At 44.0% G+C, this 23,090-nt stretch overlaps 1 protein-coding gene across 1 annotated transcript in view; it reads right to left on the bottom strand.

Moving 5' to 3' along the window:
• The window catches only part of LRRC74A (leucine rich repeat containing 74A), a gene marked incomplete at both ends in the record, with an annotated part of 31,814 nt that extends 13,893 nt beyond the window's left edge, over positions 1-17,921 (bottom strand). The window contains 10 exons of the mRNA XM_084629812.1: positions 165-308; positions 4,887-4,982; positions 5,351-5,545; positions 7,633-7,718; positions 10,747-10,828; positions 12,144-12,193; positions 12,648-12,744; positions 13,707-13,814; positions 16,156-16,331; positions 17,774-17,921. Of these exons, the coding sequence (XP_084485938.1) occupies positions 165-308; positions 4,887-4,982; positions 5,351-5,545; positions 7,633-7,718; positions 10,747-10,828; positions 12,144-12,193; positions 12,648-12,744; positions 13,707-13,814; positions 16,156-16,331; positions 17,774-17,921 (1,182 nt within the window). The remainder of the gene's footprint in view (positions 1-164; positions 309-4,886; positions 4,983-5,350; positions 5,546-7,632; positions 7,719-10,746; positions 10,829-12,143; positions 12,194-12,647; positions 12,745-13,706; positions 13,815-16,155; positions 16,332-17,773) is intronic.
• Between the last annotated feature and the right edge of the window lie 5,169 nt (positions 17,922-23,090).

Here is a 23,090-nt window from a genome sequence, read left to right as displayed (position 1 = left end):
ATGGAATGCTCCATTTCACAATACAAGAGGAGACTGCATGGCCTCTTCTGGAGGGTCCTGACTGGATGAATTTTCTGCTGAGAAGAAAGCTCACCCCTCTCTGCAGTAGCCCGGAGTTTGTGCACTGGTGTGGAGAGACTATGGAACCAATCTGGACTGCTTACCTGAATCAGCTTCATGGGGTCTGGACGCTGTTCAGGCTTCTTGGAGATGAAGCCTTGAACCCCACCATAGATGACATCTAATTCAGGGTGCACCTGACACACCACATCCAGCAGCTTGAGGAAGCTTCCATTCACAAGCACATTCTAATGTAGGGGAAAGAGGACACTACATTCAGCACAGGCATCCCAGCCATATTGTCCAGCCTGCCTTGGTGTTTAATGAAAGTAAGAAACCTCCTGTATTAATGAACCCCATCTTATGTCAATATTAACTATTCTCCCTTGGGAAAATAGTTGGATTCTCTCTTGGGAAAAGGACTTGCTTTATTTGCCACCAGTTCTATCCAAGTCTTAGTTGGATGTCCCTGAAATGGACACAGGCTGTGCCATTGTGCCAGAGACATTGTGTTATCTTTTTATGTTGTTGTTGCTGTTAAACTATGATCTGTGACCATATGCCTCATACCTTCTCTCCTTTAGTGGATCCCACTGCGGGCCCAAGACTCTCCAGTGCTTCAGCTTCTGAGCATATATTCCCTTTCTTTATCCTCACCACCCATCACCACTGCTGATAAAATTTACTTCTGTTTGACACAAGACAAATGCCCATCAAGCTGAAACACATCTGCCGCCTTGCTCGAATAGTCGGTCATCAGCGTGGTCCCCTCCCCACTTGCTCAACATATGACCTGTTCATTATTGCTTGGCTTTCTGCAGAAAAAATAATATTAAAACTGTGATCTAAAGTCAAAGGGGTTAGTTTCCCCAATAATGCCTCTTTACAGTCCTCCCTACAGGGACAGGGGAATCTGGGAGGGGTTCTGGGAGCTGTGAGGAGCCGTGGCAGACCCTCCACCTGCCCTGGGCGGAAGGCCCAAGCAGCCCCCCACCCAGTGTCCCAGCCCGCCATGCAGGGCAGGTGGAGAGACCCAGGCTCCCCACAGCTGCCAGTGTGGCTTTCCCCGACCTGGCTCTAGCAGGGAGGGGGCAACTCAGAGCTGCAGCCTTGCCCTGGTAATAGCCAGGCGGGCAGCTGTGGGGACCTGTGGTGGACCCTCCACCTGCCCTGGGCATGGATCCCAAGCAGCCCCCGCCCAGTGTCCCTGCCCCCCAAGCACCCGCCCAGGGCAAGTGGATCCGTGCCGCGGTTCCTCACAGCTGCCCGCACGGCTCTTACCGTCAGAGCCCTGTGTGGATACAAAATTTGTATCCGCATCTGCACTGCTATCTGCAGAAATGGTCCATGGATATAAAGCGGATACCCACGGTTTTGCACGGCTCTAAGTATGTAGTGCTGGTGAAAGGTTACATATCGGCAGTATCTGGAGACTAAGAGTTTGGTTTTCAGAGACGCTGAGCACTTGCAGGGCCCACTGATTTTGATGGAGTAGTGGCGGCTCAGCATTTCTGAAAATCAGACTTACCTCAACTATCCCCAGAGCAGGCATAGCAAGAACAGCACTAATACAATATTCTGTCTTAAGATTTTATAGCTACCTGTAGGGGGTAAACCTCAATATTGATGCAAAACTGGTTATTAATGAAATCATTATAATTGATTTTTATTATGTTAGGTTATTACAAACTTGTCTTTGCCTTTACTGAAATTTTAAGAGACAATTAAAATTATGTTCATACACATGATGCTTGGATAATATGATTGCTCAAATGCTCGTTAGTTGCTTATTTAATTATATAAAACATCAAGCTAGGTAAGGAGATTCCTGGAGGCCTCTGCTTTCTGTCAGTGTGACAGGCTTCCAAAGCTCAAGGAAAATAACAACATGTTTATTACCCCAAGTGAAGTTACCAAGACTCTGAAATTCATCTTGATACCTTCTATTTTGGTTTAGTATTTCATACTATTTTCTTTTATCATATGTTTTAGTATTAGTTATTGTGATTCATGCTTTTTATAGAATATTTAATATGAGTCTTTACTTGCAAGTTGTAAATGCTGTAAGTGGTAAACTGTGTAAAAGAATGTAAGGAGGATTAATGCTTTGGATGTGCTATCTAGAGATAAACTAAGAAATCAGAAAAATGGGCCTTTTCACCCCTTTTCTCTGCAAAGAAAAGAACCTCTTGGTTTCAATCCCACACAAAGGATTCTAGAAAAAATTCTTATTGAAAATGATTTCTCTTATAGACATTCTAAAGTCTTCTTTCTTCAAGTGATAAGGAGAAAATTTATGATTGGGAAATGTTGTGTAGAAGACTTTTGTTTACATCTCATTCCGTGTTTCCATTTAAAGGTGAAAACCGTTGTTTATTTCTTGATTACTTAAGTTGATATATGATTATTTTTAGACGTATAGTTGCAAATATTTTTATCAAATTGCAAGCCTGATATAATAACTTTCTGATGCCATTGCTATGTGAATAATGAAATGTTTTGTGTACAAATATATCAGAAATGATTAAATAACTGGTGACTAATGTAAGAAGCCATTAAAGTATAAAAACAGTGATGTTAATGGGGGGAATTAATTAGTCAAGAAGAAGAGATGATGTCTTCTTTGACTATTTGAATTTAAAGATTTTCTCTGAGAAGTTTAAAAGGGCTATTGGAGAACTGAAAGTCCATTATGTAGGAAACAGGGGTGTTTGTACTCCTTTACTAGCAGATGAAATTCTGTTTCAATCTCTGATGAGACTGAATGGACTGAATAAAGGAAAGATTAAAACTCTAAACTTTAAATACTCTCTGAGAAGTTCCCACCGCAAGGACATAAGCTGCATGTGCATTCACAGATTGCATATTCAGCAGCTGAAGATGCTACTAAGACTGTTTTATGAAGGTGCTAAGCCAGTGAAAGGGTGACAGCAGCTGATATTTGAGTCCAGCCAAGCCTTGAATGAGGTATACCTTCCTTCTCCAGTGATACTACGGAAGGAGAAGATTACAAATCTCTCCAAACTGAATAAGCAAGTAATACTCTGCTCCCATCTCTCAGCTTCAACAGCACACTCATCACAGCACCTTCCTCTAAGCTCAGCTGTTCATCTCATCTCTGTAAGAAAGCAGCAGCTGTAATAGACAGCTGAGGAAAAAAACCTAAAACTGAACATTAAGAAGAAGTAAGCTTCCAGTTCAGCACTATTTCTGCAGCATGACACAACAGTGTCTACAGCAGTGTCTCTCAACCTTTCCAGACTATTGTACTCCTTTCAGGAGTCTGATTTGTCTTGTGTACCTCCAAGTTTCAACTAACTTAAAAACAACTTGCTTACAAAATCAGACATAAAATACAAAAGTGTCATAGCAAACTATTACTGAAAAATTGCTTGCTTTCTCCTTGAGCAGTATAAACAAGTCATTTATGAAATTTCTGTACTGACTTTGCTTGGGCTTTTTATGTAGCCTGTTGTAAAACTAGGTGAATATCTAGATGAGTTGATGTACCCCCAGGAAGACCTCTGCTACTCTGAGAGGTACACGTACCCCTGGTTGAGAACCACTGGTCTACAGCAGCATTGGTGAGATGAAGTTTATCAAAGCACTCCCAAGTGATTAGATTCAAATTTTTCTTTTAATGGTTTTAATGAGATATTAAACTATTGTAATTTAAGGTATTAACTGCTTCTTCTGTTAAACAGACTATACATTCCTGGAGAGAAGACATCAGCTAACTCTTGTAAATAAAGAGAAAATGTGTGATTTAATTTGGATTTAAGATACTTAATATGCATTAATTACTTGTCTCAAGACCTCTCATTGAATGGCTTCTTTTAAGTAACTGAATTTAAATGTCTTTGGTTTCATAGAATTTAGTTAAGATTACTCATCTTTGTCCATTTATAATGTGTTTGTTATCCATGATAAACCAAATAGGAGTCACCTATTCTTGAATGAAATTCTTTTGTCCATCTATAAACAGTTTTAGTTACCTGTGATATACTTAGACAGGACTCATTACTGATTTGGGGAATAATATTGTTTGGTCTTCTCTTACCTAAAGAAGAGTAGCTCCATTAGAAGAGGACCCACCCTTGAAGTAAAAAAGCTCTTCACAGAGAGGCATGCAGAAGAGATTGTAACTGAAGTAATGATTGTTATTGCTTGTTTGTGTTCTGTTTTATTTTTATTTTTTTTCTTTATTTAATAATAAAATACTCATAGTGCTTATTTTGCTTCTCTTTAATTGTGGTATCTCCTAAGATCTGGCAAAGAACCATGTATGACTCTAAAATAGTGAGCGTCACATTGGGCATGAAGAGAGGCAATGATTAAGATTTGTCCTATCATTTCTTGGTATGGCTATAATATGTTAGTAATTTTTGGAATAAAAAAGTTACTTAGGAACTTGAAACCCCCGTTTCTACACAGCGATCACCATAGTACCTGGGCACATATTCTACTATACTGCCCTGGAAGGCCATATTGTAGCATGAGAAAGGAGCTTAGCCTTGATGGCAAACTCATGCTTTGTCCTCTTTTCTGAGATTCTAGTCAAGATGGCCAATTACTGCTAACTGTGATGGTGATATGGATAACTATCTACCAGGAACTAGACTGAGACATCACAACTTCCACTCATGCCATTGAAGAGCTGTTAAATAGTAACTTTTTGTCATTAGTGGCTGGAGCTGAACTGATACAAGTAACCCAGAAGACAGACCTCAAAGGGTTCTGAAAGGGTTTAGCGCTAGAATTCAGGTGGGTCCAAAAAGTTCTAATGTATATATTTTGGGATTCTCCCAACCCTAACACCATCTTACTGAGATGTTGATCTCTTCCATCTTGGATTTTGGATTCTTCCTGATGGATGTGACAAGCGCAACGGCACCCTCTACAGTTAGGGGATTATGAGACAGCTGTAGTGGAAGACAAATGGAAACAGATTAGGAGGAGAATTTCACTTCCTGGCAATGGGTGTGGGTGTCTCTCTTTCCCCGTCAGTCTAGACTTTAGGAGGGTCATGGCCCAACTGTGCCCTTTCAACAAGTTTATCTTCATTATCTGTCCATCTTGTCACGTTCCCATTAAACTCTGCAAAGCCAACTACAGGAATACATTCTGGTCACCTCCTTCTTCTCCTCCTTTGCCTGCCTCTAGCTTAGCATAAAACAATTTACTCTCCGTTTCAGTTTAGGCAGCTCATATCAGAGTTTTCCTCACCCCCCTGGCTAAGGGTTTTCCACTCCCTTCCCTTACTCCTTGCCCAAAAAGCCTTTGTCTTTACCTTCAGGATTTTGAGATTTCCATTGTCCTCTAACCCCCTGGCCAGCTTCCCAGCCCCTTCATTGTTGATATGGTTGCTACTGATGTCCAGTTGGACCAGAATGTTGTTGAGTTTGAGAGCTTCTCCAAGGGCCAGAGCCCCCTCATTCCCAAAGCCATTCCATGAGAGGTCAAGTATCTTCAGTGTTCCATTGGCCTCCAGAGAGAGAAGAGAGGTGATCACCACTGGCATCACAGCCATTGCAAATCCAGCTGATGCATCAATCTATTCCTCTTGTGAAGCCCCCTTTCATGACTGAGGCAGTGAACCAACTGGGGACTTAAGAGCTCTGCCTGCTTCTTCACTGTTGTATTTGCCAGATAGGATTCCACCCATGTCAGCGGCCTCACAGCAGGACCTAGCAAATGCCAGCTGGGGCTCCAGCAGTGTGAGTTTCCTCACAGATGTGACCTGCCAATGCCAGCTCTGAGCACAGTGATGCAAAATTCTTATCAGCAGTGCTGAGTGGGACAGAACCTGTGTGAGCTAACCAGGGCCAGCCCACAGCCCACTGGTGTGAACTTCCTCCCAGCACTGACTGTCAGTGCCCTCTTTGTGTGAGCTACCAAATCCAGCCCAGACTTCAGTGAAGTGAGCTTCCTCTCAGCACTGCCCTATTACTACCAGTGCCACAGAGACTCCCCACTAAGGGCTTTCTCTCAGGGGTGCCCTTTACACTAGAGTGCACAGTCCTTTACATGCTACTCTGAAAATAGGTGATTATGAAAAGGCCAACCAGCATCCATGAAGCCGTACATTGGAGAGGGAGGTGCTGTGCCCGAACAGTCTTTCATGAATCATGTTAGCCATTACATCATCATCAGACAGACTTTGGCTCAGAGATGGGTGATGTTTGAGAGTGTGGGTAGGGAGGCGAATCTGTGCCTCTGCCCAAATTGGGATCTCTGAAGCAGATTAATCTAAAGTAAACTAAAGCTTGACAGGTGCGAAGCCTAGATGAGGGGTCACTGGGAGTATGTGTCATGGAAGAAGACCCCTTTGTCAGAGGAGGGTATGGATGGGAGTATCTGTTGTTTCTCTGTTGCTTGGTTTTGAGTGTTGCCTAAAGTTGACCACTCTGTAAAATTAGAGGGGCACAGGTTATTGGCAAACACAAGAACTTGAATGGCTAGTGACGATATAAAAGAACCATTAGCAGAGCAAGGGCAGACCAGTGCTTAGAATCATAGAATATCAGGGTTGGAAGGGACCCCAGAAGGTCATCTAGTCCAACCCCCTGCTCAAAGCAGGACCAATTCCCAGTTAAATCATCCCAGCCAGGGCTTTGTCAAGCCTGACCTTAAAAACCTCTAAGGAAGGAGATTCTACCACCTCCCTAGGTAACGCATTCCAGTGTTTCACCACCCTCTTAGTGAAAAAGTTTTTCCTAATATCCAATCTAAACCTCCCCCACTGCAACTTGAGACCATTACTCCTCGTTCTGTCATCTGCTACCATTGAGAACAGTCTAGAGCCATCCTCTTTGGAACCCCCTTTCAGGTAGTTGAAAGCAGCTATCAAATCCCCCCTCATTCTTCTCTTCTGCAGACTAAACAATCCCAGCTCCCTCAGCCTCTCCTCATAACTCATGTGTTCCAGTCCCCTAATCATTTTTGTTGCCCTTCGCTGGACTCTCTCCAATTTATCCACATCCTTCTTGAAGTGTGGGGCCCAAAACTGGACACAGTACTCCAGATGAGGCCTCACCAATGTCGAATAGAGGGGAACGATCACGTCCCTCGATCTGCTCGCTATGCCCCTACTTATACATCCCAAAATGCCATTGGCCTCCTTGGCAACAAGGGCACACTGCTGACTCATATCCAGCTTCTCGTCCACTGTCACCCCTAGGTCCTTTTCCGCAGAACTGCTGCCTAGCCATTCGGTCCCTAGTCTGTAGCTGTGCATTGGGTTCTTCCGTCCTAAGTGCAGGACCCTGCACTTATCCTTATTGAACCTCATCAGATTTCTTTTGGCCCAATCCTCCAATTTGTCTAGGTCTTTCTGTATCCTATCCCTCCCCTCCAGCGTATCTACCACTCCTCCCAGTTTAATATCATCTGCAAATTTGCTGAGAGTGCAATCCACACCATCCTCCAGATCATTTATGAAGATATTGAACAAAACTGGCCCCAGGACCGACCCTTGGGATACTCCACTTGGCTTCAGCCAGGACATGCCAACCTTCCAAGCTCAGCTAACAATCAGGGTCAGGCTTATCATTATTCAGGAGGGAGGCTTACTCTGAGACCAGCACCCAATGCCACAGCCCCCTTCATCTGCAAGTGGTTCCAGCTCAGGTTCAGAAACTCCAGTGCTTCATTGTTGGCTGAGGAAGAGGAAAAGAGATGGTAGCTGAAGAAGGAGAATGAACAGAAATGCATTTTAAAAGGCACTAGAGATTCATGTTATCTAAGGAGTGGGGAGACACGAGATAATCCCAGGCACACACCGTACAATACATACTACAAGTGAACACATATAGATAAATAATATAGCTAGACACACATGGTAAGCATGCTCACAGACAGACTCACACAGTCTCTCTCTCTCACTGACCCACACACACACACGAACTTGCAGTTACTATACACAGAGCTGCATACAGATACATGCGCAAATATATTCATACAAAAGACTCTACATTTCCCCACCTCCCACGACACTAGACACAGGCCGCAGAAACAGGCTACAGATACTATTAGGGATCTTAAAGGAATAATAACACATCCTATATTAGAGAAACAACCTGCTGCTGCTACACTCCGTATTGATTCCACACTCGACACTACTGCTGCCATCCCCACTAATAACGCCCCCGTCACTGATACATGATAGTGATACCAGGGATCACTGCCCCTTCCTCCAGTGGGAATCTGATAGCGGCCTGAGCACCAAATACTCCTCTTGTAAGGTGTGTGTGACAGACTGACAATTTCCTGCAATGTCATGAATGAACTTTATTGATTTAAATTAAACCTTACTAAATTAGGTTCAATACCTTTGTGGTCCATTATATTAAATATGCAGTTGTGTATGTGTTAGTGGGAAATTGTGTGTAATTTCTCTAAGGAGACTGACTAATGCCCTCTATGGAAAGGATTAGGAATTTCAAAGGCCTTTTTGGAATAATACATGTAGAGTGGATTTCCTAGGAAGTACCTGGGATTAAGGGGAATGCAAATCACCTATTTGGAATCCACCCTTTTGAGCCCTGTCTGGAGAGGAAAAGCCATTGTCTACTAATTACCTGTTCCTGTAAATTCCAGATCAAAGACCTCTGAACTGTACAAAGGGTGGACTAAATATGTTATGACTGTGCTTGTTATGAGCTGAAGCTGTGATGAATTTGAAACCACAAGAAAACCCCTGATGGAGACTGAAGAATTACTCCTGCCAGAGCCCATGTAAGGGTTCGGGTGATCTCTGATAAAATTATTAGCATGCGTGTAGGTTCTTTTATTGTTTTTAATGTTTTGTCTGTAACGCTTTGACCTTAAGAATCAAATAGGTTTGCTCAGAAAGAACTGTATGGTAACTTATAGCTCTGGCCAGTCACACCGTTAACCATCTCTGAAGAGAAAGCAAACAAGTGTGCTTGGGCAGCATGTCTCTACCTGGAAGTACCTCGGTCAAAATGTAGTGGGATACAGGAAAGACAACAGCTGGGGAGCTGGAGGCTTGTGAGAGGCCTGTTGGACCTCTGAAGGGAAATACAGGTGCAGTTGCCCTGAACGGTGACAGAGTGCAGTGGAATTCTCTGAGTTGGTAGCTGGTCTTGTGAGGCCCAAGGGTGCCCTCTACAAGGGGAGAGCATGAAATAGCCTATGCTCCAGATGCTTCTTGGAGCAGGGCAGGCTCAGCAACATTCTGAGGGCTATCAACCTGATCGGAAAAGCAGAGATGCCCTGAAAAGCAGCTTAAGTTCCAGAGCCCAGATTCCTCCACCAAACCATTGCTAAGAGACCAAGACAAAGGGTTGCTACAGATCCATCAGCAACATGAACTGACTTGCAGCCGGTGAAACCTGCCTCTGTTTTAACTCTAGCCAGAGTCTCCATGCTCACCAGAGAATCTGAAGAGCAGAGAAGATGTTGGTGATGCTGGGTACGTCTCCACTTTGAGCTGGAGGTGTAATTTTCAGCTCGAGGAGGCAGAAGAACACAGTTCTCTGGCTTATGCAAAGAGCATATTACACTGGAGGGGTGAGGGAAGGGAGATGGCTCATACCAGTGGAGGCTCACTTTCTGTAACAGATGGGTGGGATTCTACTTTCTACATACACAAAAAAGCAAGATACCCTCTGCCTGCAGCTGATTAGCAAGCAAATAGAAGTTCAACCCTTTGTGTCAGATGTGCACAGCTGTATGTGTGCCTGTACCAGTCCAGCTGCAAAGCATGGCACATGGTGGCAATTTTACTCAGGGTAGGATGTGTGTGAATCCATTAGTGCTGTGTGTGAATCCATTAGTGAGAGAGGAGGCCTGCTACGGTGTTGGAAAATGACCTCTGATTGGGGCAAGAGGCTGGCTGCCAACATATTCCTATCTGATTTTATGATGATTCTCCATGGACAGCAGTTTGCATCTCAGCACCCTGGCAGGTTTGCCCAATTTAAAAAAAAAAAAAGATTAAAAATGTTTTTGCAAATATCTTTTCATTTTGTGCCTCAGTGGAGCTGGAAGTAAAGAAATTTATTTCCACATGAAAGCTGGGCTCAGACACAGCCTCTGCTTGCTCTGTGAGGGCCCCTGTTTATCTTTAGACCCCGTTTCCCCACTGGATTAACTGAGGCACAAACACAGTCCCTTGTCACTCATTGCAGGATTGAATTTATCGGTCTTCTAAAGACCTGGGCTGATCTTAACAGTAAATCCATGATGGTGGAAACACTGAATCAGGAAAATGAAAGTGTTATTTGGACCAAAGAAAGGATTTCAGTATAGTTTAAGAGAGCACTGTGTGGTTAAAAAGCATACATTTGCTGCCAAGGGGCCATTGTGATAGGCAGAAATGCTAAGAGAAAGAGAGAGATTTGTAAAGGTCTTTCCCTGTGATACTATTAGCACCTGAGATTTGGATTTTGGCAGATTGAGAAGTCTCAGCCCCAAGGAAGTTGAGAGAGTCACCCAAAGTGAGTGGAATTAAGGGTGAATCAATGGCCCAACCAGGAAGGTTAAAGCCCTGGCTCCCAGTCCTTTACAGTAGCCATCAGGCCCCACAACCTTCTTGCTGTAAAATGTAAGAAAAGTGGAGGATTCACTTCTGCATCAGGGTTGGCCCCCAGAGCTCTCTAAGGGAAAGGGTGCCTGTACTGACTGCCCAGCTGGCTCTGTGGAAGTAATGAGTGGAGTTACCCAACATCTGTCCCAGATGCTCTCCTCCCTTCTCAGAGAACTCATTGTGGCTGAGGTCCAGCTCCTTCACTCGGTAATTGCCCTATGGAGAGAAATGGTATAGAGAGAATCAGATCTTCCATCCAGCTGTAGTCAGCTGCCATCTTAAGACCCCAGAAGAGAATGAAATATAGGCTTTCAGCTATTCTAGTGCACAGCAGTTTGTCAGCACGGAGACAGAGAATTATGATTCCCAGAACAAAGCAGGTTTGTCAGTCTTTTAACATGGTATTTTTTCCTCATGAAACAGAGGAGTCAAAAGGACTTTATGCAGCTAGGTCCAGTAACAACAAATGCTGTTCAAACTTCACTCTCACAGCTCCTACCTAGGGAGGTGGTAGAATCTCCTTCCTTAGAGGTTTTTAAGGTCAGGCTTGACAAAGCCCTGGCTGGGATGATTTAACTGGGAATTGGTCCTGCTTTGAGCAGGGGGTTGGACTAGATGACCTTCTGGGGTCCCTTCCAACCCTGATATTCTATGATTCTATGATTCTCTGTTCATGGACCTAGTCCTGTTCTGCAGCACCCCCCTGCTATTCCAGTTCTGTCCCCATATTCCACCTCCACCAATGTGCCTCATTCCTGACCTATAGCACTTCATGTTACAAATGCAGATCCTGGGCAGAAACGTCCAGCGAAGCCAAATTGTGTTATGGTTTTTGTGATAGAGACAAAATTGAGAAAGGCACTAAACTTCTTTTCACTTGTGACTTTCAAAGTGATTTAAATCAGACCACTTATGTTTCTTGAAAGCTTTGCATTCTCAAAATCCCCTTCTGTACTCCTGTTACGCACTCCAGAAGGTTCATCTCCTAGCCAGAACCCAACAGCTGTCCTCAGAAAACATTGACCTGGTACACACTTCTCCCTGTCCTCCAAGCCTGTCTCCTTTCTAAAGCAAGTGACAAGCACTCCTCAGAATTATGTCAGGAAATCATCTGGGTACTAAGAGGTGGGAATCAAACCAAGTAAGTATGGACTTTAAAATGGGGAGAGCCCTTAATTAAGGCTACAATTTTGTCATAGCTATTTTTAGTAAAAGTCATGGACAGGTCATGGGCAATAACCAAAAAGTCATGGCATATGACCTGTCCATGATTTTTATTAAAAATACTGCATAACTAAATCTTAGGTGCTGGGGAAGGGGGGCGCTCCTGCAGACGTTGCTGCTGTGGGGGAGGTTCCAGGGGATGCTGCTGCTCCGGGGGCAGGGGGGGAGGGCGCTCTGGGGTCACGCTGCTGCTGGGGTGGGACAGCCTGGGGCCCTGCTGCTGCTGGAGGTGGGGTGGCCCAGGGCTCCGCAACACGGCTGCTGGGGAGGGGGTGGCCCAGGGCTCTGCTGCTGCCAGGTTACTCACCAGTAGTGCCTCAGCGAAGTACTGGGCAGTTTCCTCCCTAAAGTTGTTTCCTGCAGAGGAGAAGCATGTGTTAACAGAGCCCAATGGTCTCCTTTGTGACATTGCACTGTGTCTGGGAGAATCTCCTGGGCTGGCTGGAATGGCATCCCATAATGGTGAAGAACAAATAGGGTTGAAAGAGGTTATCTCCCCACTTTCTCTTCTTTTGACCTCCTTTCTAGTGTTGTTTTGGGACCCACAGAGCACTCAGACATTGCCTAACTGAGGGCCTTACCTAAATTGCTCAGAGGTGGCTGTATTTTAGAGATCCTTATCTTGGTATAAATATAGGTATAAATCTAGACTTCAGTGCAGTTACTCTGCATTTACACCAGAGTACATATACATGAGAGCAGAATCTGGCCCATAGTCTATAATGTGCTTTCAGGATGAGAAGAGTTATAGAAGTGAAAAATATCATATCAAACTCCTCCTCTGCCCTCTTCCTAGAATGCATGGACCCACCTGAGAGCTGAACAGCCCGGAGACAAGAAATATTATCCAGGAACATCCTGGAGATGGCTTCCGCTCCTTCTGTGCCTATGTGGTTATTGGAGATGTTCTGAAAGGGAAGTATCAAGTATATGAAAAGAAAACCCCCCAGAATGGAGCTGCTTTTAGTGTTGTTTGTGACTGAATGTGCAAGAAAGGCTAAGAGAATCCAAGACCAGCAGGACAGAGGCACTAGTCAGGCAGGGTCACTCTTAGACAGTAATTAAAACCAGAGGTTTCCTTCTATTTTGATACTTGTATGTGCAACCCCAGCTCCTTTGTAATAGGAGCAAAACTGCAGAGCCAACAACTTCACTGAGGTCTTGGTCTTCAATGAACCAGCAGTTACTTTGTCAAAGATCTTTGATGCCGCACAAAGCCCAAGGCCTTACAAAATCCATTCCATATGCCCCCAATTTTGGATACAGGAAACATTACTCAGAGCATATATAAAAAAGTAATTTTGTATTCCTCTCTTAATCTGTTCAGAAGGGCTTCCACACACCCTCTTGGAGCATGAAAATCTCCGATACAGAACATTTTCTCCATTGGCTAACCATACTGTAGAAGGATTTGTTTATGAGAAAGAAGGTAGTCATTTTGTGTGTTCCTGCAAATTAACTAAATAATTCCATAGCTCTGGGGAGCCCATCATGCTCTCACTATTTTGCTTTTCTGCGGCTTGTACTTTTTAAACTAGAGGGGCACAAAAATTATGACATTCAGAATGTGAATTTTTTTGTGAGGAGGCAATTAGAACTTGGCAACTAATTAACTGATTTTCTTGAAACTCAGAAAATTCAAAATTTCCTCAGATATTTTGTGCAGAAAATCTAAGGCAGATACTATTGTTTTATATTAAAAATGCACTGTACGATTTGGTATAGCACAAGGTGGGGATACGAGACCTGAAAGATCAATGGTCTGACCCAGTAAGGAAGGATACTGGATGAGATGACAAATGGTGGGAGCTTGTATGTCTCCTATGTTGCCATGTTCCAGTGTGTTAGAACTAGGAAGAAAATTGGATACCAGCTCTTGAATGTAGCAGTTCTCTCGTAGCATCTGTACCAGACACGTGACTCCTTCAGCCAGGATCCAGTTATCTTCCAGCTCCAGATGAGTGATGGTTGTGTTGGACTAAAACAGCCCAAACAGGACAGAGAGAGACAGAGAATTGCTGGAATGTTAGTGAAATGGGCAATGTCCTCGGTGTAATTTACATAGTCCCTGTATACCTCCCATATAAGGCACTGCAGAAACTGTGCCTAACATAACTGTGGTCAGTGAAAAAGGGCAGAGCTGGGGCTGAGGGTGTTGGGACATGAAAGAGACTTGGTTAAGTGGTGTAGCTGCCAAGTGATTCATGCTCTGCACTGCTGTTATAGGAGAATCAGGTTCAATTCCCAGTCTCAATCTTAGGCTCCCTGGGTCTGCCCAGTGGTTAGCAGAGAGCCAGGGTTGGGGTATCAATCTTGCTGTCTTACTTCCTGGGCTTGTAGGGGGTAGGAGTGCTGGAAAATCAGGCCCTGAGGGGGCCTGTAGGACCCTTCTACAGTCAGCAAAGAGGTTCCTTTTTTTGATTGGAAGCTTAGTGGCTGCAACAGCTTTGATAAATTAAATTGATAAATTAAACAGTAATAAGTCACCAGGGCCAGATGGTATTCACCCAAGAGTTCTGAAGGAACTCCAATATGAAATTGCAGAACTACTAACTGTAATATGTAACCTATCACTTAAATCATGTTCTCTACCAGATGATTGGAGGATAGCTAACTGCACACCAATTTTTAAAAAAGTCTCCAGAGGCAATCCTGGCAATTACAGGCCAATAAGCCTAACTTCAGTACCAGGAAAACTGGTTGAAACTATAGTAAAGAACAGAATGATCAGATACATAGATGAACACGAGTTGTTGGGGAAGAGTCAACATGGCTTTTGTAAAGGGAAATCATGCCTCATCAATCTATTAGAATTCTTTGAGGGGGTCAGCAAACATGCAGACAAGGGTGATCCAGTGGGTATAGTGTACTTAGACTTTCAGAAAGCCTTTGACAAGTTCCCTCACCAAAGGCTCTTAAGCACAGTAAGATGTCATGGGATAAGAGGGAAGGTCCTCTCATGGATCAGCAACTGGTTAAACAATATGAAACAAATGGTAATAATAAATGGTCAGTTTTCAGAATGGAGAGATGTAAGTAGTGATGTCCCTCAGGGGCCTGTATTGGGACAAGTACTGTTCAACATATTTATAAATGATCTGGGAAAAGGGGTAAACTGTGAGGGGGCAAAATTTACAGATGGTACAAAATTACTCAAGATAGTTAAGTCTAAAGCAGAGCTACAAAGGGATCTCACAAAACTGGCTGACTGGGTAACAAAATGGCAGATGAAATCCAGTGTTGATAAATACAAAGTAATGCACATTGGAAAACATAATCCCAACCATACATACAAAATGATGTGCTCTAAAAATTAGCTATTACCGCTCAAGAAAGAGATTTTGAAGTCATTGTGGATAGTTCTTTGAAAACATCTGCTCAAAATGCAGCAGCAGTCAAAAAAGCTAACGGAATGTTAGGAACCATTAGGAAAGGAATAGATAATAAGACTGAAAACATCATAATGCCACTATATAAATCCATGGTAAGCTCACATCTTGAATACTGCATGTAGATCTGGTTGCCCCATCTCAAAAAATATATATTAGAATTGGAAAAGGTACAGAGAAGGGCAACAAAAATGGTTAGGGGTATGGAACAGCTTCCATATGGGGAGAGATTAAAAAGACTGGAACTTTTCAGCTTGGAAAAGAGATGACTAAGAGGGGATATGGTTGAGGCCTATAAAATCATGACGGGTGTGGAGAAAGTGAATAAAGAAATGTTATGTATTCCTTCACATAACACAAGAAATTTCTGGGGTCACCCAATGAAATTAATAGGGAGCTGGTTTAAAACAAACAAAAGAAAGTACTTCTCTACACAACACACAGTCAACCTGTGGAACTCATTGTCAGGGGATGTTGTAAAGGCCAAAACTATAATAGGTTCAAAAAAGATTTAGATAAGTTCATGGAGGATAGGTCCATCAAAGGCTATTAGCGAGGATGGTCAGAAATGCAACACCATGCTCTGAGTGTCCCTAGCCTCTGATTGCCAGAAGCTGGGAGTGGATGACAGGGGATGGATCACTTGATGATTGCCTGTTCTGTTCATTCCCTCTTACACACCTGGCATTGGCCTCTGTAGGAAGACAGGATACTGGGCTAAATGGACCATTGGTCTGACCCAGTATGGTGGTTCTTATGTTCTGTGTAGAGGGTTAGAAATGGTGGGGTTTCTCAGGGCTCCTACAAGGATAAAGTAGCTTTACCCACCCCTCCCCCCCACACTAAATAATAGCCTCCAAAATTTGGAGAGGCCCAGTATACCTGTTGGCTTTGAGTTGACACTACTTCCATCCTTGATCAGGTACTCACCACCAGTGTGATGGCAATGGCTTTGGCACCCTTGGGTCCTAGACCATGATGGTTCAGGTTCATGTAAGGCTCCTCTATGTTCCGAATGAAGTAAGAGACAGGCACCACTCCCACCAGTTTGCAAGCCTCTAAATATAGCTCTGCACCCTTTATGGTTGCAAAGGACCTCTCGGTATCTACAGAAACAAAGGAGGCTTGTGAGCAGTGTACTCAGTGTCCCATCTCTCTTCCCCCCATCACTGCAGCTATTTCTTCACCTGCAGAGGGAACTGGTTGATTCCTTGCTGGGGTCCATAGGTTACCTCACGAGGAAGGGCTAGAAGACATGAGCCAAGCAACCCCCCCCCCCCCCCGAAGAGTCAAGCTAGTAAGAATCTCTGTGCATTTCTCCCTTTTGCTCAGCGCTGGCCTTGCAATTTGATGGAAGAAAAGATTAGGATCATGTGACACGTTCTCTCCCCCTCAACTGTGATGATGGGGGAGACTGGGACAGCCCAAGAGTTGCCAGGCTTGCAGGGAGCCAAGAAGTCACTTGTGCTTTTTGTGTTCATGAGACCCTCACTCCGCATGTTTTCAGATTCATGAGTCAAATTCAACCTTTCAGTCAACAGGCCACGCCAGATTCATGGGCTTGGCTTTTTGTGGCTGACCTATGTCTAATTTTGCCTTGTTGAGCTAAGCTGAGGGAAATGGAATTCCACAAGATAAGAATAAGATCTCTACTCTTAAAGACATCTGTTTCTGGGACAACTTATCCTGTACCAACTCCTTCTATGTTTGACTGTTTGGTTTCTCATATCTAACTTCAGAAACCTGGAACGTGACTAAATCATTCCAGGTCTAAACAAGCACTTCTGACATCAGGCAAGTAAGCCTTATTCTATTTATCGTAACTGAAGCCTATGGCAGATAGTGCCAGAGGAGGCTGGTCAACCCGCAGCATGTTGGCTTACAAATGGCAGAAAGAAACTCTGTGTTCTCATCAATTTGGCCACTGGAAGTTGCTGACACAGCTGCAGTAGAACAGACCAGGACAGCTGATGGCTGCATTTCTGTAAAAACCTGTCATTTGGACTTTCTTCATCAAACCCAGTATTTAGAGGTTGTATTGCTACATTTATGCAATGGTTTAACCTCAGCACAAACTCCACTCTAGTTAAAGTACTTTTGACAGTTATATTTGAGGACTCTCGCAAACATCTCCTTTTACTTCGATTCTTCTGGTTTTTAATTTTCTTTCTTTCTCCTTTCAATTTATAGTACATTAACAAAGTGCCGATCCTAGGCTCCAGATATCTTTGCCATATATAAAAATGTGAGCAGAGTTTGATTAACCAGACATTTACTAGCTAAAGGGCTAAACCCACTAGCTAGAGAGTGATACTAAAGATAAGAGGGGCTCTACCAGCATGGTTTGGAGACAGAGGCCTTGGTGAGAAGTCCACCCTTTTCTTACCCAAACTGCTGGAAAACGGGAAGGGTGCTGGGATTCCTACTAGGGCAGTGTCCTTGGTCCCTGCTCAGGGACTCCACTTCTTATATTAATCTCTTGTTAATAGGTGCTGCACTGACTGTGAAGGAAAGGGTTTAGTTGGAAGTGTGGCCAGCAAATGCTCACCTTCAATCTCTAGGTCTGTGTCAGAGCTGTCTGCTCTTGTCTTTTCCTCTGCTGGGCTGTTGGATTGGTCAGCAAGCAACAGGGATTCCACAGACAGGCTGCCCTCAGACATCTCATTCTGGTCTGGAATGAAATTGATCTGCTTCATTCTGTGAATGCAAACTTAATGCATATGCAACACCCCACAAGACACTGCAGAGAGAACCTTTTTCTCCCTTCACTGAATCCCAGGGTCCCCTTAAAAATGTTTCAGGTACTTTCTTCCCCAGCCCCAAATCTATGTGCATCCCTCCACTGCATTATACTTACTTGGAAGCTGTCACTGGTGTATGGATGTTCTCACTTGAGCAGTTGGAGGTGCCTGGACACCCAATGGCTTGGCATCTTTTGGAGCAAACTCTCCAATAAGCTGGAAGCCCAAGTTTATGGAGGGCTATTTGTTCTCTTACACTAGTCGTTTACTGATTCTGGTGACCTGCATCTTCCCTCTCCCTGATTTCTGAAATTACCAGTCACTGGCAATCAAATCCTCCCACCCCCTGTGTCCTAGCCCTTTTGTTAACCCTCAAGCCAAAACCATGCCAGTTACTTTAAACTTTTCCTTCCCGGATGGCTTTCTCTCAGCCTGTGTGCTGCCTTTGCTATTAGTCTGAGAGTACTTAGTTGCGTACTTCGAGTAAGGCGGAGGAGAAATGGTTTGAATGCCACTGTACACTAGGATTGAGCTGTCACTCAGGAACAAGACTTGTAATCAGATCCCAGTGGATGTGATACAGCCTCTCTCACCCCCAATTCATAATTTATTTTACAATTAGGGAGAAAGAGAGATTGGAAAACTACCCTATGGGGGAAATAAAATCATGCAAGAGCCAAGAAGAATAATGTCACCACACCCAATCCTGGCTGACAAGTGGAGGGAAATGTAATCTTACTATTTATCTTTCTCTTTTTTCACTGTTACCTCTCTGCTGCCTTTTCCTCTGACTTCTTACTTTCCTTTACTGACTGGTTATTGACCTGTAATTTTGTCCCTTCTCATTCAATATTAAAGCTTGACATGGAATCCACAGTTTAGCTGTCCAGCCAGAGATGTATGTAAGAGGATGACTGCCAGCTGCGGCAGGTGACAGGACATCTCACTCACTCCACTCAGTTTGCCTCCAGCCCCAACCTCCGGACCTAAGACCCAGGCCCTTTTGTCAGACTTTGCTTGTTCAAATGAGTCATTTGCTGACTTTGTTTTTTAAAAGGAGGAGAAGGGGGCAAAGAAAGAAAAAAGTGTCTCTAAACCCTTTATAAACAACTCAAAAGACACACCAAATAGAAGTGACTAGTTGGAGACATACAATAGTTTCTCTTGTGTCCTTTCATTGTTATTATTTATTTGTATTGAGGCCCTCTGAGGATCAGATATCCACTGTGTTGGGCATTGTAGTGGGGCAGCTGCCCCACTCCTGCAGAGCCAATAGTAAAAGCAGCCCTGGAGAGGGCTGCGGCTGGGAACAGCTAAGCTGATTGGGGGAAGCAGCCACAGCTGGGGCCACACCCCAATCAGGCCACAGCTGGCCCTTATAAGAGGGCTGTGGGCTAGAAGCTGGAGGAACCTTGCTCTAGTTCTGGAATGAGAAGGGTTAGCTGCCTGGAAGCAAGGTACCTGAGGTAGAACAGTACTGGGGAGCTCCAGCCTGGTAAACAGCCAGAAAGGTACTGGGGCTGTAGAGGGGCAGCCTGGGAATAGGCAGGGGCAGCTGATCCTAACCCCTTGCCAATGATGAATGGTCATTACACTGCAGTCTGCCCCAGTGAGTGAGGGGTTAGATGATGACTGGCAGTAGCCATTGAGGCAAGGTGAGTTTAGAGGGTTGGGGGTTCCCTAGGGAGGGGAGACCCAGAGTGTGGGGATACTGCTGGGGCAGAACCCCAGGGTAAAGTGCACTGGGTTCTGGGAGGGATATGGATGCCAATGGCAGTTGAGACACCAGCCTGCAGAGGGTGCTCTGAAGGCTGGAAGGAGCTAATTGCTGAGACAACCAGCAGGTGGTGCCCTGCTGGTGAGTCATTGCCCTGCTACAGGCATAATAATAAAGATAATTCCCCAGCTCTGAGGAATGTATAATCTCTTTTTGTAACACTAATTCTTGCAGCCTCCCACCACCCAATAACATCCATTGTTGTTTTGTGTCCAACATGGTATCCAATCCGGTGCCACCTAAGTAATTCCTGTGAAGTAAGGGCTCCAGACTTGAGCTCCTTGGGGCTTTTGTCTATGAAAAGCCATGCACACCTGCAGTGCTGTAGAAGTTAGTAGTATATCTAAAGTGCTGTTCAAGAAAAGCACAGGCAAGGGTTTTTAAAAGTGAACATTATATTATTATGCACTAAATATATTATCTCTTTTAAAGAGACAAGGTGGGTGAGGTAATATCTTCTTTCACCAACAGAAGTTGGTCCAATAGAAACAAGCTTTCAAGTATGCAGAGCTTTCAGATCTGGAGGAACAGATTGTTTAGCATAAGTATTATTATTTTATTTATTAAAGTAAATGTAGTAAAAGATGCCAGGATGGCAGTTCTGGAGACTCATGTCCTTCATTTATCCAGACTACTGGTGCTGCCAGGGTAGCACTGTGGCAAACTTCCTCCTGACACACAGTGTCCTTATCAGTGTACTTCCACCATAGTGATGAGAGGGGATTTCAGTCTCTGTGGCTTGGAGTGAGACATGGTAAGTCATGAATCCAGCCTCCTTGCAGGTGCTTTCTTTTACACATCCTCAGCACTGCCTATTCTATTCTAGGCCCATCTCTTTTGTTTGTTACCTCTTTAAATTATGCCACATGGACATTAGACAAGTCAAAAGAATAATTTTTACTTAAATGGTAAGCTGTCTGGGGCGGGGTAGTGATGTAGTGGCCTCCCACCCACCCATAGGGGGTGGGTGCACTTGCAGATCCCTGGTGTGTGGAGTGAGGCTGTGCTCACCCTGCCCACCAGAAGTCAGTGGATGGGACAGGAAGTACAAAAGGTGGGTCTGCAAGCTCAGTTGGGCTGCAGCCGCTGAAGGAGCCAGATGTCTCCAGCCTGCTCCCAAACTGGGAGATTGCCATGGACCCCTGCGGCGCTGAGGACTGGCCAATGTTGCCCAAGCCACATGCTTACCATGCCAAGGAGGAGTTGTCGGGACAACTACTGGCCTTCTACCTGGACAATGCAGAGATCCCCTTATAGATCCAGGTATGCCCCAATGGGGAGATAGGAAGTCGCCTGGGGGAACTAGACAACCATCAGGTTGAGAGCTGGCCTGCAACCCAGTCAGTGTGTTGCAGGAGGATACCCAGTGGCAGACTCCTCCACCACTGTTAGGGCCCTGGGCTGGGATGTGGTGGAGTTGGGTAGGTCTGCATCACCCCTGCCACTTAACTGCTGTCCTTAGGTGTACACAGCTGCATAGGGCACCTGAAAATTTGGGGCACCCCAGGGTCTTAGTGTCCACCCGCCTCCCTCTTCCTATCCCTGTTATGACCCTTCCTGCAGCCTGGTGAGTCTTCCTCCAGGGATCGAGTAACTTAAAAGTGAAAAAGCTTTTCAGCCTGCCAAACCTATTAACACAATATTGAAACTGTTAAAGAGGCATTCAAGTGGTAATGAAGCCATTTAACAGGCATTTGCCAACCCCCAGGTATATACTGTCAGTTTCTGAATTTACTGACAAACGGTTGTGCGTTACTGTAATATTTACTCAGAACATGTTAGTCTACAGGACCTTAGTTTAAAATTTGCTTTAAAAATATTTCATTTCTGTTGGTGAATATTATAAAATTACATCTCTAAAAAAATCCTTGCATAGATTTTTAGAAGCACAATCTGAGTATTCATCTTTAGCCTTAAATGCTTGGATCTTCAGACATACAGTTTTTTAAATAAATCCTTCAAAAGACCACCCTTATCTAAAATACACATGAATTTTAATTACTGTAGTACAAAAAACTTGCTTCCAAAGTCTCTGTCCATCCCTTTCTCTCTTCACTCCCCTGTTGGAGAGAGCCCTTAAAGGGACAACACCCCTTTCCTTCCAGATAGCTGGACAAATGAGTTTCCCTGTCTTTACCTCTGACTATTTGATGAACTAGTTTTAAGAGAACCCTCCAGTAAAATCAGTATCTTAGTAAGATATCAAATGCTTTGTTCTGCCTAAAATCTTTGGAAACATTTTTTAAAGTTGGTGAAATTTCATAAACATGTCTACTGTTATGGAGATCACACAAAGTAAATTAGTGTTACTTTTTTTCTAAAAGCTATGAACACTAAACCTCTGACTGATTTTAAATGTCTGTTTCAGTGAGTTAAATATGTAGTACTCTGGAATGATTACTTTATGAAGGCTTAAGAGTACATTTAAAATATAAAATCAGCTTAGAAATACTGATTAAGAAAATGTAAAACAGGGAAGAGCTGCATCATGTATTCCATAATATTTAATGCTGTAGTCAGCAAGACAGCTGACTTGCCCTTGCTACAAAGTTTTTTGCAAATAAATCTAACTTCAGGGTATATCAAAAAACCTGTGACTGACCTTTTTTATTGTTGGATCATATTAAAGAAGTTCTGTATTAAAATCACAAATGAGTTTGATTCCCCATAGTTTAAATTCCAGGGTATTACTAATTAAGAGGTCTCTTGGTTTTTGGTACTGTTTCTCTCCCTCTATGTGTGAAACTTGCAAGCTGCTAACTGTGTTAGTACATTCTAAGACAGAGTCTGTTCTCAAAGCAATTCACAGAGAGAGAGACTGAAAGCAATACTCTAACAGAAACAGCACCCAGAGACTCCCTGCCCTTTTGTTGTATTAACAATTGTGATTAAAATAGAGATAGAGGATGTATGTAGATGGATGCTTGGTGTGGATAATAACTGAATGATCAGGGAGGTGCCAGCCTAAGAATCCAGTGTCCATCGGCTGAAGAAGGCGTCAAGTGGAAATAACCAGAGGACCCCCCGCCCCCCGGAGGGCAGACTGGAATCCACCCAACAGCCTCAAGGATGGGAGAACCAAAGAACAAGATAACATCTTGGAGCCGTCAGGAATGTGCTATCTGCTGATTGATTCAGCAACAGCATGATGAAGCAATTCCCATAGACTGGCATAGGAAGAAATTCCTATAAAAATAGACTCTAAAAAGTGAGAACTTTGGGGTCTGATTCTGCAAACCAACTTCCAGGAGCATCAGATGAGCATCTGACAAGGCCCTGCTCCCTCCTCATGTCCAGGCCACCTGGCCAGTGGCTTGGCATGAGCAACTCTAAGGCTGGTAACTATG

The sequence above is a fragment of the Lepidochelys olivacea genome (assembly GCF_965140295.1).
Source record: "Lepidochelys olivacea isolate rLepOli2 genome assembly, chromosome: 6".
Lineage (NCBI taxonomy): Eukaryota > Metazoa > Chordata > Testudines > Cheloniidae > Lepidochelys > Lepidochelys olivacea.
This window is presented reverse-complemented; position numbering and strand designations above follow the sequence as displayed.